Consider the following 19,668-nt stretch of genomic DNA (forward strand, 5'->3'; position numbering starts at 1 on the left):
ACATCTAGACAGCCTGCAAAATTAACACCCCATCTTCTTTGCTTAAAGCTGAATTTCACAAGTTTACACTTTTCACATTATACAAAACATAGCACAGCAACTAGTGTGAATGTTTTGGTTTCACCTTGCTGTATAGCAAAATTACATTACCTCTTAAAGGTACCATAAAATAAGACAAGTTTTCATCTTTCATTAGTCTAAAGATTATTTCTTTTTATTTTGATTATCAAGGTAAGAAAATGTGGAAAAAATGCTAATCACAGTTTTCAAGAGCTTTAAAATTCCTTCTCCTTTCCTCCTGAAGAAACCTTAAACCTGAGATGATTCACTCTTCTTCTGTACGGGACTGCCTGTATTTTGCACTACAAACCGGTGCCAGAGGTGGGGGTGCAGGTGCTCTAACTATGCTGGTGTATAAAATGCTAAAATCATAGCCTAGTGAGCTGCAATACGTTGGATGAGGGCTGTGGAGCAAATCAAGACCTGATTCAGAAAGAGAAGAACACAATCTAGCAATTTATAAATGTGAATCATCACGTTTCAACTTGAAAGGTCCACAGAAAATGTATTACTCATCTTTTCCTGGTAGTTTAATCATAGACTGCATATGTGCCTCTGCTTCCTGTCATTTCCCAAAAATGAAGCTAAAACCAAAGGAGGCTGCCATCTTTCATTTTTGGATGCCCAGTCCTGATTTAACGCGGAATGCCCAGACTTGACTCCATGCACCCGCCCCCAACATTTTTACAAGCCTCGCTGCTCCAGTGGTGATGGCCTCTGCTGTGACTGAAAGCCACTTACGCAGTGTTGGGAAGGTTACTTTTAAAATGTATTCCACTACAGAATACATGCCCCAAAATGAAGTTTGTAACGCATTCAGTTACGTTACTCAGTGTGAGTAACGTATTCTGAATACTTTGGATTACTTAATATATTGTCATGCTTTTCTACAACTACATGAATGTACTATTGCTGTGTGATTTATTACCATTACTGAAGGATACTCGCTACCGAGCTAACATTGTTAGGTTAGTTCATAGACTGCTCTTAGAACTATGCATGATTATTTGCAGCTAGCAGGTTGTTAATGCTATCCATCAATTCTAACCGCCTGCAGTCTATGAACTAACCTCAGCTAACGCCAGCAAACAATGTTAGGTCGGTGGCGAGAAGCCTTCAGTAATAGTAATAAATCACACAGCAAAAGTACATTGAAGACACTGAAGTCACACATAGCCCAGGTAGCTAACACAACTAAAACAAGGTAATTGAACTAGGCTAATGGTTAAGTTCTTAATAAAATAACTTACTTCCAGATGTTTCTTTAGATTGGAGGTCGATTCTTTGACTGCTGGTTCTGTTGTGCTGGCTTCGGGTCCATTGTGTAACTGACGCCACCAAAATTAACAGGACCCTTATATTAGAGCTTTTCATTTCGTGTTTTATTTGGGTTTCGGCAATGCGTGTAATTACCAAAATTTGAGAGGGGATAGCCTCACATATGAAACAGGAAAAGATCGCCCTGCAATCCATTTATTTCAACAAAGTAACTGCATACTACTAGTCAACTGTAACGGTATACAGTTCCTCATACATACAGTATGAGTTCCGTTTCTCCCCAACACTGCTTACAACAAGGTAAAGATACTAACCAGCCACAAAGTCACACTGGACTATGCAATATCAAATGTCAACCCTCGAATATTTAGAACACGTACACTTACTGCCTCCTCCCCCTTTACAAGTCTAAAAAAGCAGAAAAACTGCTACACTTAGCAACGGCAATAATGCCTCCAATAGTGGAGGATCTTTTCTTTTAAAATATGAATACAAATTATGAGTTCATACCACCACTGAATCTTATGTGGTAAACATAATTATCCCTGCCACACACACACACACAGTTGTGATATCAGTCAGCAGCTGCACAGTGTCTCCTCCTCCTCTCTGGTGCTGGCAGTTTGATAACTACAGAGGAGCCAGAAAAAAAAAAGGTTTTAGAAATTCTTTTTTTCTAATTTACTAACTAATCTCAAGATCATGTTGCCTGTCCTCTTTGTTTTCAGACAGTCTCAATAACAAACATGAGAAGTGCTTGATTCCTAAAAATCATCCCAAAAAACATATGTGCAATGTGCTTTTAATGAACAAGAGTGAAATGAAGGTGCAGGAGTTTACAAATTAAAACAAATTAATTTTTTCACTGACGTGAACAGGTGACGCATGCACGTTTAAGTAAGTTAGTTCCACAAGCTTAAGAAACAAAAGCAGCCTGATATCAGACGTAACAAGCACTTCATTGCACTCTGACTGTCGTGTCTGGAGCCAAGCAAACACAACACAACAGAAGAGGAAATTGTGCTTATATATTCACTGGCCAATTTATTAGTTACAACTTGCTAGCACTGGGTTGGACCCCGTTTTGCCTTCAGAATTGCTTTAATGCTTTGTGGCACAGATTCAACGAGGTGCTTGAAAATTTTCTGAGATTTTGCTGCATATTGACAGCGTCACGGCATCACACAGTTGCTGCAGATTCGTCAGCTGCACATTCGTGATACGAATCTCCCAATCCACCAAATCCCAAAGGGACTCTACGGGATTGATTTCTGCTGACTGGAGGCCATTTAAGCACAGTAAACTGACTGCAATGTTTGCTGGAAGCAGCCATCAGAAGATGGGTGCAGTGTGGTCACAAAAGGATGGACACGGTCAGCAACAGGTATCATCTGGTGTTGCTAAACAACACTAAACTGGCACTGAGAGGTACAAAGTGTGCCAAGAAAATATCCCCTACAACAGTACGCCACCACCACATACCTGAGTGGTTAACACAAGAGCCATGCTTTCATCTTATTTTGTGCCAAATTTCAACCCTTCCACACCGACATCAAAGCACAACTTGACTAATTAGAGCAGGCAATGTTTTTCCAGTCTTGTATAACTTTGGTTCCCTGCTCTTAGCTGACGGGACTCGGTGTGGTCTTCTGCTGCTGCTGTAGACCACCTGCTTCAAGGTTTTCTCTGTTCTGCCTACAGATAAGCTTATCAGTATGTTACTGTTCCAGTCGTATCAGCTTGAGGCACTCTGCTCATTCTCCTCTCACTTTTGACATCACCAAGGTATTTTCACCTAGTGAACTTCCACTCGCTGGATATTTTCTTTTTCTGACCACTCTCAGAAGTTTCTGAAATACCCTGACCACACCATGTAGTACCAACAATCATGCCACATACAGTCACTTGCATCACCTTTCTTCTTCATTCTGATGCTCTGAACTTCAGCAGGTTGTCCTGACTGTGCCTACATGCATAAATGCACCGAGTTGTTGCAATGTGGTTGGCTGAATAGACATTTGCATTAACAAGCAGTTGAACATGAGTACCTTATAAATTGGCCGGTGAGTGTCTGTTGACTCAGCAGGGCTAATATTAAATGAGGAAAGTGGATAATTTTCCGTCATTGTTAGAAAAAAAAACAACAAAGAAAGGGAAACATTTGAATGTGCTATTTATAGGCTATTATGCAATAGCGTTAGTGGTCTGGCCCACTCAAGATTAAATTGGACTGCTTGTGGCCCGTGAGCTAAAATGTGCTGGGTACACCTGAATTAAACGAAAGCTGGAAAGATTTGGACTATTATTCCTGAAGGCTTTTGTATTCATGGTTTCTGTATTTATGGTCCCATATAAGTGCATTATTTGCCGTCAGATTTAAGCATACCTCCAAACTCCATTTAGACCAAAAAAACAAAAAACAAAACAAAAAAAAAAAACAACACACACTAAATCAATATATGAAATTCAGCTGTTTGGTCTTTGCTTACCATGCTGGTTCAGTTTTGAGTGTTTCACTCTTAATAATTGATACCCAACAATGGTTTTCCCCTCTGTGACTTTGATTTAATATGAATATTTGATGTTAAAGAGAAATATTTAATATTTGAAACTCAGTTTACAAGAGCTTTAAACTACGAAGAGACTAACAAAGTCAGAGCCAAATTCTGACAACCCTAAAAATACTTGGAAACAAACAAAGGTGTGATAGTTTCATCACACACACACACACACACACACACACACACACACACACACCTGAGTGAAGCACTTAATTTAGGGGCAATTAAACCCTTAATATTTGATGTTTTAGCCAGTTATTAATCATTAACGTGAAATAAACAATTAAAAAGCAGTAACTGTGCATTATCCCAGCATTTTGAAATAAACAAACAGCGCCGATTACTGCAGAGGCCATTGTGTTGTGGTTGAAGCAAATTCGACATAAAGAGCTTTTATGCTTCGCACCTATATGTGCCTTCAGTTAAGCAGCGATAATGAGGTGGGAGTGCAACAGTCAGCTAATGTTGCAGGAGGTAATGCCTGTAGTAGAGTGGCTGCTGTGAAGATACCAGGCTCACTAAATGAAATGTCAACAACAATGCAACTTAACGCCTTAAACAATGCACCTCAATTCCCTGTCCAATCTCTAAAATACCTCCTCATTATCACCTGCTTTTGGTCTCCCCGCTGCACATGTTTTCTACCACACTGAATCCTTCTTCCCACAAACTCCACTTCCACTCACCGCTCTGTGCTGCTGGACCTGCTTGTGGCTGGTGATGACCTGCCGGATGCCATTGACGAAGCCACTCTGGTCGTTGGGGATGAGGCCCATGAATATTCTCTTCTTGGATGAGTAAAGCAGCATCAGCACCCGCACTTCACAGGGCGAGGTAGTGTGGGGGAAGTGGACGCAGCCAGCCTGCAGAGGGTCACAGGGCAGATTAAGACCCTGACATGGGACACTGTTGTAATTATGTGATGGGCTCCGGCTTGGGGACATAACCTTCTCCTAAGCTCCTTTGCCCAATCAAACATGCCAGTTTTATAAAGTGAATGCAAATGATATTAATTCACACTGTTCTTTCCCTGGGCTGCAAATCAAATTTAGGCAAAGAGGTAGAGCTCAGCTGGACCGAATGCCATTAATGCCTCCGCTATTTCTCAAAGGTACCAGCAGATTAAAAATAAACCACACTAACAAAAGTCCTATCATTATGCTACCCCTTTGGAAAAGGATCACAACTAAAAGCTTTTTTCTTTTGCTTAAACTGATGACAAATAATGTTGTAAAATGATGTTGAGCTTTAAAAGAAAGAGTGGCCTAGAACCCCCTCTAGAGTCTTCACCATAAAACTGCAACACAGGTTCACGCTCAGTCCATCTACTGGGTAGAGGTGGAACCTGCACGCAATTTGCACTCATGCAAAATAAATTGAGGTATGCTGAATGATGGACAAGAGCGGGTACAAGCAGAGGACACACATTCCAGGTTCAGAGGAAGGCAGAGGGAGCTCGAAAACTTACAAAACCATTGGCCATAATGCGGTACAGGCCTTTCAACGACTCCACGTCTTTGTTCGTGAAGAGAAACTGAACCATCCGAGAGTTTCTAAAAAGGTGACCTAAGGTTGTCTACGGAGAGAGCAGGCGAGATATGCATCATTCATAAAGGCATCCCTGTTGCACATAAACAAAACAAAAGAAAACAGTATAAACACACGGTCTCACCAGCAACTGCTGTGGAATTAGCTGCATAATGAGCTTCTGTGGCCACTGGTCTGTGTTTCTGTTTAGAGACAAACGTGCATAGTCACGGTGTGAACAAAAACATTTCACCACTTTTAACATCCAGGGTGTCTGATGAGCTACTCACAGATTTTCTCCTGGGTTGACGTGCACCTGACATGGCAGGGATCGCGTCAGCTTGGTGGCCGAATCCATGGATGAGGCTTTAGGTTTCTGCATGGGTTAACATAGAGGGGCGAGTGTGAGACAAAAAGAAGAGGGGAATTTAGAAAATTTTCTTTAAAGAAGTCATCTAGAAGGGCACAGAAAACATTACTTAAAGCTCACAGAAAGCTTATTCCAAGACATTCGTGTGATCTTTCAAACCATGGCCGACTCTCTTAAACCAAAATTGAAATACAGAGTAGGCAGACTGGATTTAGCTAAACTGTGAAAGTTCTTGTGGCTGAGCACATTATGTATTAAGTTTAGTGTGGACACGCAGAACAAAGAAATCAGTAAGAGTGCAGAGAGAACAAATATATTTTTAACACTTTTATATAAGAATTCGCACCTCTAGCCCAACTTCAAAATAGACCTGATGGTGTGTTCTTACTGTCCCTGAGAAAACAACTGAAAAAGCCCAAGTTCAGCCTGCAGAGTGGACAAGATTTTTACTCTTTCACAAATAATTAAAGGGAACTGGGAATTTTCTATTTTGGTCTGCATTTTAAGCCTGGGAAGAAGTGCATAGTTGCAGCCAGTTTATGGGGTTCGTTGTCGATAAAGCTGTTACAATATTAGATGTTCACTATACAGCTATGATGGCCAAAATAATTTATATCAACTAGAACAGCTTTTGAAATCTGGGAAAAGAAATGAGTGAACAATAACATAATTTTATAAGTCACATGAACTTTTAATCTTAATTATTGTGGTCTTTTGCAAATGAAATACACTCAAAGCCTAAAACGCTCAGCACATTATTCTTGCACTCAGCCAAAGTAGCTTTGCAAGATTCAGTTCAAAATCATTCTTATTTATCGTTTTCTGGGCTTTCAACCTAACAGATGATCCTCTATATTAAAGGAAAAAAAAGCAGCTCTTTCCCTTCTGTGTAAGACAGCTTTTTTCTGATTGGCTGCCACTTAAAAATACAAGGTCTGAACAGCAGATAGGTGGGACACCATATGAGGAATATCCACTCTCTCTGACATCATACCAAAAAAATAAGGAAAAACATAATATACTCCCTTTAAGCACCCAAAGGCTAGTGCCACTGAGTTCTATATTTAGACAGAAAGAACAGATCTCTCTGAAAACAATCACTAAAGGCCAGAAAAAAAAAAAAGAAAAAAAACAAGAAAAAAAAAAGTATATTTGATTTGTGTGTGAACACTGCCTTAACAGATTTTTCACCAGAGTCAGATCACTCAATTTTCAGACAGTCTGATACTGAGCATTTAGAGTGGTCTGAAGCAGAGCTTCAGGCTCACCAGGATTACGTGTACATATGCTGACCTCATTATTGAAACCATGCATTCAATGCTGCAATACAGCATAAAGTTAACCATAACTGTGTAAATTAAACAGACAGTTATGGTGCTGGAACATTTGCAGTATTATCACGTGTGTTACTACTAATAAATCATTAAATTCATTAATTGACTAATTAAAATATCAGATATTGTTAACACCAGAAAATCGGAACACTGTAAAATTTAGAAAAGTGACTGTTATGCAACTCTTTACTTATCAGCACACTCAACTCTCAATAATTTCAATGACTGTGATTGCAGTTCATAGGGCCCTAGTCAGTTGTTTTGTAGGCTTAAATACCTCACAGCTTATTCAGTTTGAGCAATGAACTCCCAAAAGAGTGTGCTTTGGAGTGGCACCGTTCCTATTTGGTGTGTAATGTTGCCGTTTTGGATGCGTTTGACCATCCAACATTCAATTTACACCAGAATGCTCTGATGGGTATCTGGGATTTCAAGTTGGCCTGGGAGCAATTGGAGAATATTGCTGAGGAAAAGGATCTGTGGGCTGCCCTGCTCAAGCCTCTGCCAGTGACCTCAATCAGAAAAAGCAATTTAAAGAAATGGATGGACTTTTAAGACCTAAACAAATTGTCAAGAATTAAAAGGAGAGGGGCGCTCTCTCCAAGCACATCACTGCAGCAATCCCACTGGGAACACTGCCAGCACTCGTCTTCAGCGCATCAATACACGATCAATGGTTAATCTATCACATATTAGTCAGGTCTACTATAGACCATTACAAATGTGTTGTGCTGCAGACAAATGGGTTATTTATCTCCAGGGCTTGCTAAGGTGGAGAAGAAAAGGAGCCAGGAATGTGGACAGTAACAAAACAATCTGCTTTAAATTACGGGTGGATTTAAAAAGTGTGTCAGTAAACCACAGCGGAAACCGCAAACACGCCACATTTTAGACGAGAAAAGCTTTCATAGAATAACAGATTGAAATTCAGCCAAAAACAGAACATACCATATTGATAACACTGTACTCCGAGCAAGCGCCACCCAAGTGTGCTGGCAGTCCTTGAGAGTTTTTATCAACAGCCATTTCTCCAAATGAATTTTAGTGTCTGCATTGTAATTATTCTCAACATTACAGATTGTGCCACAGAAGAATCACTTACAGAGCTGAAAGCCTGATGACTTAACTGCAGTAGGAGGCAGCAGATTAAGAGCAATGTTTCATGCTTCTAATTTGTCCACTCAGATCATTTGTGACGGTTTGTATTGTCATAGACAAGATTTAGATTCTCCAGAGCTTCTTCATTCTTATTCCTGTCCGTTTAACCGACTTGTATAATTTTGACAAACAGAAGACGGGGGCTGGAGTCGATGCAGGGAATTGATCCGAGTCTGTCCACTAAACACAAACACTGGAAGACCTCATGAGTGTCGCATAAAAGGCATTAACATCCATTTTCCTGGTTCAGCAATGCAACTGTAAACTGAATCGATTTGACCTTGGGCAAAAACCAATAGAAGTAGCACAATAAAATGATGTGCAATTAATCAAGCTGTACAATAATCAATGGCAGGTGGTTATTAAGACTTACTGCTGTGATAGGTCCTAGACAGCGGTAGGGCAAGTCTCAGACTGTGCTGGTTTTTATTCTAATCTAATACAGGCTGATTTACAGCAGGGACATCTAATTCACTTATTCTGAAGATAGTTTCAAAAAATACTTATCAATTACAAAAGGACAGAAAATGTAAAGCTGAGTCCAGGAGCCAGTTAGCTTAGCATTAGGAATGGAAACACAAGGAACCAGGTAACTTGTCTGTAGCCCCTCTGAAGCTTGCAAAGACAAAACTTTTTAGATAACATACAAATTTTGCACATTAAATAAATGCAACATAATGTACAGCCCCTCTGTCTAAACCAAGACGTCCAAGGTTCTTTTTTTAAGACAGCTCTCTTCTGATTGGCTCCTTCCTACAAACAGAGGGTTTGTGCATGAGATGTGAGGATATGAGGAACATCTGCTCTCACTGACTTACAGAGTCAAGGGCAGTGTTAGGTAAAGTAATGCATTAGATTACCCTCCAGCTACACTAAGCAACACACGTTAGTATTGCATTTGAAGTAATCAGTTATTTACTTTGTTTTTCCAACTTGCAACTCTTCAATATCTTTCCGGATTTCCCTTAATTCGTATATTTTTGCTGTGACAAAAAGAAAACATTTCTGTTTTCCTCAGACTCATTTGCAGCTGCTGCAGCACACCATTAAAAGGTATCAGACTTTCAATGTTTACTAAAGTATCGGTCAGCTGCTAAAAAGCTCTATTTCACATTTTAAAGAAACATCTGCAAGCTGACTGGTAAATGGAGCTCCACAGTGTACTGGTGGTGAGGCCCACTGAGGAGGAGAATGGTTAGTATTAGCAGTTTTCCCAGACCTCTTTTGTCTGAACTCTGATGACTTAAGTGATTCTTTCCTTGATGGTTTTACTTTCTGATCACAAAGCTCTCAATAAAAGTAAGACATCCATTTATTTCCCATTGAATGAACATTAACTCAAAATCAAAGAATCTGTTTTACCTCTTGCCACTCGAGAACACCAGTCCAGGCCACTACTTTATTGGTGACACCTTGTCCTTGTGGAATTGGGTTTGGATTGACTTGACTTCCAGGCTGTAAGGAAATTAGAGGACGCTATCAATACAACACTTTTCCAGGAATAAAGAATTACTTCTCAATTCATAGGAAAAGTAATTATTTCAATAGTAAAACATAATTCTTTAGAGCTGATCGAACTACGTTATTAGATGTAAGTTTAGACAATTGAATCTGTTAAAAAAGGAACATTAATAAATGAATTGGAAAACGAAGGGGAAAAAAACGCTACCCACAATGATCTTCTGGGGAATTGCGACTCTTATCTGGTTTTGATCTGATAGTAGTAGTAGTAGTAGTAGCATTTAAAATTCATTTTGATATTAGGCTTCAGACAGTGTGCTGGTCTGAAAACTCAGCTCAAGGCTGCTGCTTGCAGAGCATCACCAAGTAAAGTCCTGAGTCTTTCTAAGTGAAGCAGGGCTATTTACATGTAAAAATATCAGTATGACTTAATCTTTGATAGCGTTTACAGGGGTGAAAACAGCAAATGAAACATAAGATAACCCAATATTTTTTCAGCCAACTTGAGTATATTTGAACCACAGACGCTGATGCTCCAACCGCTCAATTAGACAGATTTATTGCTTCCTTAATCAGCAGTTTCAGCTCTGTGTTGGGATAATTGGATGGGGGTTTCCCCCCCCCACAAAGATCAATTAGCATTTTCACAAAATAAACCTGGATTAGGAAACACAATATGCCACTGGAACATGGAATGAAAATGAACTTCTGTATGCAGAGTACTGTATGTCTTCAGCATTAGTCCAACTATTTTTTCACCCTTTTCTTTTCTCTGGGTTTGAACAAAATGTGTAAACAGAACAGAAAAATAAAGGCATGAATGTGACTTAGGTGTACAAAGGCTATGTTCACACTGCAGGCGAAAGCTCATCAAATCCGACTTTTTTGACCCTATGCGACCCATATCCGATCATGGTATGACAGTGTGAACGGCACAAATACGATATTTTCAAATCCGATCTGGGTCACTTTCGTATGTGGTACTGAATCCGATACATGTCCGATGTTTTAGAAAGCGACTGCTGTTTGAACGGTCATGTCGCATTAAATCTGTCTTTTACGTCACTGACGCAAGACAGACGGCAATTATCAGCGCCTGAGAAGACATCGCGAACAGTTCCTGGCCATCCAATGAAACTGTTGGGAAGACAACGTTGGAGAAACGTAAACATTTTATTTGTACTGTATAATCTGCAGATTCTGACAGAAATCTGCAACTATCCTTTGAAGCGCCGCTCCTCTCTAAAACAGCAATAAGGATCATTATTAGGCCATTTGTAAATAACAAAATAACTTTATAACTTCAAGCAAAATTGGGAAACGTAAAGTCCGAAACAAGTCTTTATATTAAGGACCATCAGTCAAACAATACTGTTTGGTCTGGGTCTAAACAGAGCGCGTTGTGTGTGACGTCTTCTTTTGCGCATGCCGGCCGCTTTGAGGGTTCACACTAGAGCGCATTTGCTGTCGCATTTTATTTGTAGTGTGAACAAGCAGACAAAAAAAATAAAAAAAAATAAATCAGAATTAAGCATTAAGACCTGCAGTGTGAACGTAGCCAAAAACACCGCTGCAATTAATCTGATGAAAGTGTTTTGCAATGTGCAACTGTCAGGACAAGTCAGCATTGGAAATAGGAATATATATGCTTGAAGGCCAATGTTTCCAGTGCACTGGACAACATGGAAGTAATTCTTTAGTTACATGATATCACGATTGATCGCTAATATCCCCTATATAGAAAAACACTTCTTGTTTTTAGTAGGCATGTGTGCGACTATACGACTAATTGTCACTACTCAGCACCAGACTTACTACTCATTTAATCCAAGTCTTGTTAAGATTTTAATTGATGTGAAATACCAGTAAATTGTTGTATCCTAAATGTTATGCAGATATCTTATTGCACCATTATTGCTAGTTCTTTTAAAGGTGAAAGAATGAGCTCATGGATACAAGTGGAAAAAATTAGCTTTCTCCAAAGGGCAGATGGGCTTTCCCTTAACAGTATGGTAAGGAGTTGAGTCATTTAGGAGGGGCTCAGAGTAGAGCCGCCACTCCTCTACATTGAAAGGAGGCAGCTGAGGTAGTCCTGGATATAAAGTTGTCTGGCCAGGCATGTCCTACTGGCAGGAGGCCCCAGGTTGGGCCCAGGACACATTAGAGAGATTATATCTCTTGGCTGGACCTGATGTTTCCTGGATAAGCTGGAGGAAATGGCTCGTGAGAGGGGCTGCTGCCCTGCAACCCAGAACCAAATAAGTGAATTGCTGGATGGTTTATTGTTTTGCTATTTTAGATTTTAAATTATATTGAAGAGGTTGTCATGAATTTTAGAGCAGCGTCCATCATGTTCCACACTTTTTGGTCGCAGTTTATTCGTTTTTTTGGATGTTAATTTGTCACCTTTTAATAATAGGATATGAAAACATGTTACAAGACGTTCATGTTTTCATATCCTATCTAATATCGGTTTATTTTAAGTGTTTTTCTTCTTCAATGTCTGAAGTATATTGAGTTTGTCATCGGTGGTCAGACCCAGCTCCACTGAGTCTGTCTGAGCTACCAGCTTGATCTCTGCAGCTTTGATTTTTCCAGGGACACATTACAGAGCTACGGTTCTTCTAATCTAACTCTTAGCAACACAAGAAATACGAACAGTTTCCCAAATAATGCATTTATTGCCTTGTTTGCAAATTCCTGTATTTTTAACCCTTAAAAGGGGGTTGGAAGTTGAAGAAGAAGAAACAGAAATTACCATAGTGGGCGCTGCAGATGGTTGCGTGGTCTGATTTCCAGAGGATTGTGGCTGCTGAGGGAGTGGCTGTGGTGGCTGGCTGGGCACTGGCTGTCCTGCGGGTGGGACTGGCTGCTGATTGGGAGTAACTGGTTGGATTGGCGTATTTACCGTACTCACTGTTGATAAACTCGGCTGAATGGGCTTGACTACAGGGTGACTGGGAAATGGAGGCCCTTGGCCCATTCCTGGGACTGAAGGAAGGAAAGAAGGCATAAAAAGACAAGACTGACGTAAAAAAAAAGCATAAATCCGAACAATATCATATATAAATATGCTGTAGGGTTAAACACCAAGGCATAATCACACATGGTCTATGTAAACACAGACACGCTGCAAGTAAAAGCTTGGCTAGTATAAATTGTTCACAAAGACCCAAAGAGCCCTCTGGTAACTCACAGCGACTCTTCTGGTTGTTGGCTGCCTCCATGACCATCTGTGCAGCCACCTGAGCAGCAGTCAGAGGCGTATTCTGTCAGCGGGCAGATTAAAGGAAGACAATGCTTGGTAAAACGTTTTAAGGGAAGAAACATAAGCACCGCTGTCTGAAACTGAGCCAAAAGCAGGCAGCACGAATTAGTCTCCAGCCAGCTTTACACTATATGGCTGCTTGCCCATTACCTGATAAGGAGGGGTTGTGTTTATTGGTGGAGGGGGCTGTGGAGTTCCAACAACAGGCTGACTACTAGCCAGCACCGGAGGAGGGATGACAGGTTTGTGCGGCCCCGGTCCTCCACCTGCAGAAACTAGAGAGAGAGATGGGGAGATAAGCTCTGTACATAAAAGATGGCTGCAGCCATCGGGACATCACCCATTGTTTAGTGAAGTCCAGTTGAAAAGGTACAAGCGTTTTTTTGTTCTGTTTTGCACTTCTTACAACTGGAAGCATGATATGTATTTATGACTCTGATCACAGAGATGTGTCGGAGTAACCTTGAACAGTAGCTAAGTCTTTAGAAATTCCTTTAAGAATTACAAATAAAGAAGCGCTCAGAGTGAAATAAAAATCTTATATAAATGGATGATTCATAAACTGATATACAAAGTTACAGTCATGTTTCAGTAATTTTAAAATTAGACAGAAATAACCAGAAGAAATAGAGAATGCAGTTTGTAAAAGATGATGTCATCTATTAAGGGGAAAAAGCTATTCAAACCTGGCTCTGAGTGAAAAACTAAACTTAATAACTGGTTGTGGCACCCTTGGCAGGAAGATCTGAAATCAATCATTTGTGATAAATGTAGAATTTTTATTTACCGGTATTTTATTTTATTTTTAATTCAGCAGCATGGGAGTCATGCCAAAGCATTTCTGATGGATTTAAGTCTAGACTTCAACTAGGCCACTCCAGAAACTTCATTTTGTACTGTTTTTTTTTTTTTTTAGCCATTCAGTAGCAGAGTGACTGGTGTATTTTAATGCATGCTCAATCATCGAGGTAAGGAAAACCCAGAAAGTTCATTCTGTTCATCTGAATTTAGTGGGAACTTCTTGAGTTTCCGCTAACAGCAGGTATCCCCAAACTTCTAAATGGTATAGTTGCATTATGACAAAAACTAGCACCATTGATGGTTGTGAGCTCAGTTTCATGATTGTTAATATGCAAGTTGTCATCAGCATGGACTATGGCGATGACAAGTGAGGTGTTTCAGATCACTTTCTGCTGCATAACCTTCAGGGTAAAAATTGATAGTCAGACGTTCTCCTTCACGATTTTCAGGAAGAGAGCAGAATTCATAGTTCCTCAAATTTTGCAAGTTATCCTGGTCCTGAAGCAGCATCATACTACCACCACCACGTTTGACTGTTGGTATGAGGTTTCTTTTATGAAATGCCACGTTAGTTTTATGCCAGTTGTATTCCACAGAATATTTTTCCTAAAACTCCTGGGGTTCATCAAGACATTTTTTTAAGCAAACGTGAGATGAGCCTTTGTGCTCTATTTGGTCAGCATTGGTTTTCACCTTACAATTATCCCATTATGCCACGTCTCTTTCTTTTTGTTGAATCATAAGTGTAGCCACAACCGTAACTGAAGCAAGTCAAGCCTGCAATTCTTTAGATGTTGTTTTGGGTCCTTTTGTGACCTCTTAGATAAGTCGTTCATGCTCTCTTGGAGTAATTTTTGTAGGCTGGCCACTCCTGGTTATGTTCACCACTGTTTTTTTCATTTGTGGATAATGGCTAGCAGCATGGTTCACCAGAGTCTAGGCCTGGGTTTGGCCAATAAAAGTGAACTCAGCTTTCAAAAAATGTGATTACTCACAGTTAATTCATGACTTAACAAGGGAGGAAATAACTTTTTTTTTTTTCCCACATAAGGTCAGGTAGGTTTGGATAACTTTTCTTCCCTTAATAAATGAAATCCTCATTCTAAAACTGCATTTTTCTTTGATCATCTTTGACTAATATTAAAAATGTTTTGAAAAGGTGAAACATGTTGAAAACAAGGAGGAGTCAAATTGTTTTTTCACAGCATTGTACACTTGTCTACTCACATATTAAACATCAACCTCCAGGGCTAAAAATGTCAAAGTGCCAAAACTACAGTTCCAACCAAGCGGACAACTTAGCAGTCCATTCTCAAATCTAAATAAGAACAATTCCTCCACCCGAAAACCAGCGTAATGGCACCCAGCGTGTAAAAGCTAAGGCTTTAACATGAGTCCAAATACCTTTACATATCACTGTGTATCAAAGAAGACTTAAAATTGAAAATTCATCAAGGCTTATTGTTCCACAACATATCTTTAGTATAAGAGCAAAAAACAAACAAACAAACAAAAAAACAAATAAATGAATAAAAACATGTGCTACAAGTGGACAAGGCATAGTTTTCTCACCAGGAAGCGAGATGCCTCTGACTAGGACCATGTGGAAGGGATCTTGACTGTAGTCAGGAAGAGATTCAACTGCCCCCCCTACTGGTGACGCACGTTCAAACAAAGCCCTTAGAGGGGGCAGTTTCCGAGGAGCCACAACAGAGAAATTAATTCCTCTCTAAAAAACAAAAAAACAACAAAAAAAAAAAACAACAAATATATATCAAGGTTAATACTATGATCATATCTAACCCAGTAAAAATAACCTTCACCAAAAAAGCCAGCCTGTCCTCCAAGTATCTACTGAGGACAAAATCTGTGTTTACTTACATCTCTGATGATTTTGACCAGGCTGTCTGCTGTGCAGCCAGTGTAGCTGACACTCTCCACAGCAGGAAGCAGGTAAGGAGGGGAATTACACAGCAGCACACACACTTTGTGGGTCTGACCTCTGCAGCAGCACACAGAAAGAGGGAGAGACATAAAAGTTTAGATTTTCATCACTACTAAGCTAATTCAAAAAAGAAAACTGGCGTTGTTGTAATTGTTTTTTTCTTTTTACTTGAATTTCATGAGATATTAGAAACTTTTTAAAGATGATTTTAGCAAGAAGACCCAGTTATTTTGGGGATAAAGGAAGACTTATTATACTGATTCAATCATAGTTTTGCCTCTTAAAGAGAACCTATTATACTTTTCCTTTACCATTAATTTGGTGAATGTTCATCTATATAACCAAAATTACATATGGTCAAAGTTTTGAAAATGAGGTCAGTTTATGTGAGTGTAATTTGTGTGAGGTGAAAACTCAGATTTCAAAACTGATCTAAACACTCAAATTAAATTTTTTCTATTTTTGTCTCATAATAATGTTAATAACAGCAGACATCCGTAATATATTCATCATAGACACTGAGAGCAACGAGGCCCCACCCATTTGCCATTTTAAGCAGGTATTTCAAAGAGGGAGCCAATCAGAGAAAACGGGTTAAAATTACAGGGAAGTATGCTAAAACATGTCGTTTCAGAAAGAAGATGAACTGACGGGATCAAATATAAGAAAAATAAGGATTATTGAACTGAGAGGTAGCAGCTAAAGCAGCTTGTTTGAACTTGCTATTCTAAAAAAGCTACTCTGGTAGGCCCAATACAAACATGGAGCTGGAAAAGAGAAGAATATGTTATTTTAAAGAAGTGCCAAAATTAGCTTCTCACTGTCTTTTACCAAGTTACCTTGGATGAAAAGATTCTGCCTCTAGGTTTGTTTTATCAATGAAGAAAACACAAATACAGGCTTACATCTGCTCCCTCATTTTCTTAAAGTCATCGAAAAGCTGCAAGGCCACAGAAAGTCCCTCTGCAATCAGACTGCAGCTTTCTGCTCCACCTCCCATAAACCTGTGTGGAAAAGAAAAAAAGTGTGATTTTCTACGATTTCTCTTCATGATTAGAACAAAAGGGGCAGTTTAAAAGGTGTAATAGGAAAATAATTTTTACTGGATGTTGTCGATCCAGGAGACAAATTCGAAGGCTGAGCTGGTTGGCGCGTGACACTGGACATATGACTCCGGAGCGCAGTCCACTGTGTTGAAGACCACAAGGCCATACTGTGTGCCCCCGTACTAGAAAAAAATAAAATAGTAATCATAAATTATCCACAGAATTCAAAAAACATATTCGAATTTCAGCAAACAGTGACAGGGAATGCAAGCTAAAGAATAAAAAGCAGAGATTAGACTGTCTACAGTGTACCTTGCCTCTTGCCCTATGTCAGCTGGGAAAGGTTTTAGCCCAACCTTAAGTTGGATAAGCAGTTAAAAAGATAGAAAACAGGAATTACAGCAACACTCACATCTCCACCAAAATCCGTTTCTGCTGGAGGCCCTCCATTAAAATACCTGTGGTGAATGAAATAAAATTAATTCATGGCTACATGACATTAATGAGTTAGGAAACAATGGGTAGCTTTAGATACTTACTCAATAGCTGGAAGTATGTAATTTTTTCTTAAAGATTCAAAGTATGGTCCAAGGTTCGCTGTCCCTTCAATGACAAACACCACATCAGCCACCTGGTTGGGCCCAGGTTTACTGGATGGCTCCATGAGTGCCGAACCTGCCACCATAGATCTAGATACAGAGGAGAAGGTTATCATAGTTTAAAAAAACAAAAAACAAAACTACAATAAAAACCAAAATTAGGTGTGAAAAATATTTCTTGGTTAAAAATAAATAAATAAATAAATAAATATAGTCTGACTGATTTCTTCAACACCAGCATTAGTAGGATTTGGTACATGTAACTCTTAAGCCTCTTACCTACTGTTACGTCCCTCTGCAGCCTCTAATCTGCTCAGTGTGTTCAGCTGGTGCTAATTGGCCACACCTAGTCAGGTGTGGATAAAAGCATACCTGAGGCAAGCTTCCCAGGGAGCTCACTTGTCTTTGCCTTGGTGGCAGCAACCATTTTAGCCAACCTGGTTTTCCATTTTAAGATGAAACCTCTTCTCACCGATACTCATCTCCTTTTTTATGTTGCGCCTTTTGAGCCGGGTCGTAACACCTACCTTTCTATTTGAATGCATTTCTGATATTCTTAAATCTTGATTCAATAAATATAATTCATAAAAAGCTATAATTGACATTGAAAATGACAAAACAATTCTAAAAATCACTTTTGTTAAAACTCGGATGAAAGGCCCTTGTGGTCTAAGGAACTTGGAAAGAAAAGCGTCTGGACTTCAGATCTGGGACTCTCCACCATTTGACCTTAGAACTGAAGAAGCTTCTCGGATGAGAGGTGAAATGTCTTCAAGCAACTTAAAGTCCAGATGCTTTTCTTTCCAAGCTCCTTAGGCTACGATGACCTGGATGACTGAGAACCTTCACAGACAAATGCCTTTGTGGTATTTATGGCATCTATTATGATCTGTACGTATACTCTGCAGCACAGTGAGAAGACAGACACATTGGGCTACAATTTAAACTACAATTTTCCTTTAAAACTAAACAAAAGCAAAAACATGTTAATTTACTGCTCATTTCATATATATTCATTTAGAAAGCATTACATTTTAATTTTTTAATATTGTCTTCTTATTATCGGAACTAATATCTTTAGTGTCTTGATGCATGCTGAATCATCCAGGTAAGTAAATCCCAAAAAGTTGATTCTGTTCATCTGGACGTAGCGTTTTCAGTGGGAAAAACATTTCATCACTCATCAAAGTGACTTCTTCGGTCACAGCTGATGTTGTGTTTGTCATTGAAGAGACAGCGAACCTTGTACCATTACTTTGAATCTTTAAGAAAAAATATATACTTCCAGCTATTAAGTATTTGAAGCTACCCATGGCTTAAACAGTACTGTACTCACCCCACAAACCAATAGTCACCAGTGGTGTTAGTTTTAGTCAATATGCAAATGCACTGTTTATAACGTGCAGTCAACTGAGATTAAAGAACTCACTTGGTTGAGTAACGAAACGTTTCTCCAACTGAAAACGCAAAGTCCATACGAACAGCTTCAACTTTTTGGGATACCATCTTTAGCGTTACCTTGTTTAATTTCCTGTTTGATTTCTTACCTTAATTCGAGCTCGATTATCTATGTTATTTGCTTTTTTGAGTTTGTTTTGTCAGGTACACAAGTCACTCGGAGCTGAAACACCCCAATGTAAGATAGTGATTTCAGGGACATCCAGCAGCTACAGTACGATGGAAGCATGTGACTTCACCTCTGTGAAGCTGTAACAGTCTGCTATTCTTTCTCAAAGAAAAACAAAAACAGCACATGTGTTTTTCAGTGTAGCACACTTGCGAGAAATGTTTTATTTTTTGTTTCTTTTTGTTTGTTTGTTTGTTTGTTTTAAACCGGTGATAAAATACCAGATGTTCGCTGCGATAGCTGTGCGCTCCAGTTTTAAAGGTAGGACCTAAAACCAAGCTTTTTTTCGCTAATCATTAATCCATAATTAATATTGCTAATCGACATTATCGCCAAGGGGAGGTTAAACGCAAGCTAACGAAGTCAACAACAGCTGAAGTGCGCACAGCTTTCGTTTTAGCGTTAGCTAGCACAGCAAACGTCAGTGAGCGATTCAAGCTAATATAGTTCAAATAACCCCAATTAACAAGCCTTTTTCAAGCTGTTAAGTGATGTAGACTGACCTGATGGACTGTGACTGTCCGACGAACCGCTGAACCGGTTGGACCAAACTGTAACTTTAAAAATTAACTTGAATTACACAGCACAGTTAGCGTGAGCGTTTGTTGTATTTTTGGCGGAAGTGACGAAACG

At 39.4% G+C, this 19,668-nt stretch overlaps 1 protein-coding gene across 6 annotated transcripts in view; it reads right to left on the bottom strand.

The window, feature by feature from the left end:
* Positions 1-19,668, bottom strand: part of med25 (mediator complex subunit 25) — a 31,141-nt gene extending 11,473 nt beyond the window's left edge. For 2 of the 6 annotated variants that reach the window (XM_026164153.1, XM_026164148.1), the window contains exons 1-15: positions 19,539-19,667; positions 17,349-17,498; positions 17,222-17,267; positions 16,867-16,991; positions 16,669-16,767; positions 15,700-15,820; positions 15,391-15,547; positions 13,168-13,292; positions 12,946-13,018; positions 12,508-12,740; positions 9,651-9,743; positions 5,717-5,802; positions 5,572-5,629; positions 5,368-5,475; positions 4,586-4,762 (exon numbers count right to left, since the gene is read on the bottom strand). In XM_026164153.1, the coding sequence (XP_026019938.1) occupies positions 4,586-4,762; positions 5,368-5,475; positions 5,572-5,629; positions 5,717-5,802; positions 9,651-9,743; positions 12,508-12,740; positions 12,946-13,018; positions 13,168-13,292; positions 15,391-15,547; positions 15,700-15,820; positions 16,669-16,767; positions 16,867-16,991; positions 17,222-17,267; positions 17,349-17,494 (1,647 nt within the window). In that variant the 5' untranslated portion in view covers positions 17,495-17,498; positions 19,539-19,667. Of the gene's footprint in view, positions 1-4,585; positions 4,763-5,367; positions 5,476-5,571; positions 5,630-5,716; positions 5,803-9,650; positions 9,744-12,507; positions 12,741-12,945; positions 13,019-13,167; positions 13,293-15,390; positions 15,548-15,699; positions 15,821-16,668; positions 16,768-16,866; positions 16,992-17,221; positions 17,268-17,348; positions 17,499-17,628; positions 17,660-17,687; positions 17,714-18,955; positions 19,092-19,538 lie in introns of those variants that run through there. The other 4 variants (XM_026164152.1, XM_026164151.1, XM_026164149.1 and 1 more) reach the window with 4 other exon arrangements.

Source organism: Astatotilapia calliptera, chromosome 4 (assembly GCF_900246225.1).
Source record: "Astatotilapia calliptera chromosome 4, fAstCal1.2, whole genome shotgun sequence".
Taxonomy (NCBI): Eukaryota; Metazoa; Chordata; class Actinopteri; order Cichliformes; family Cichlidae; genus Astatotilapia; species Astatotilapia calliptera.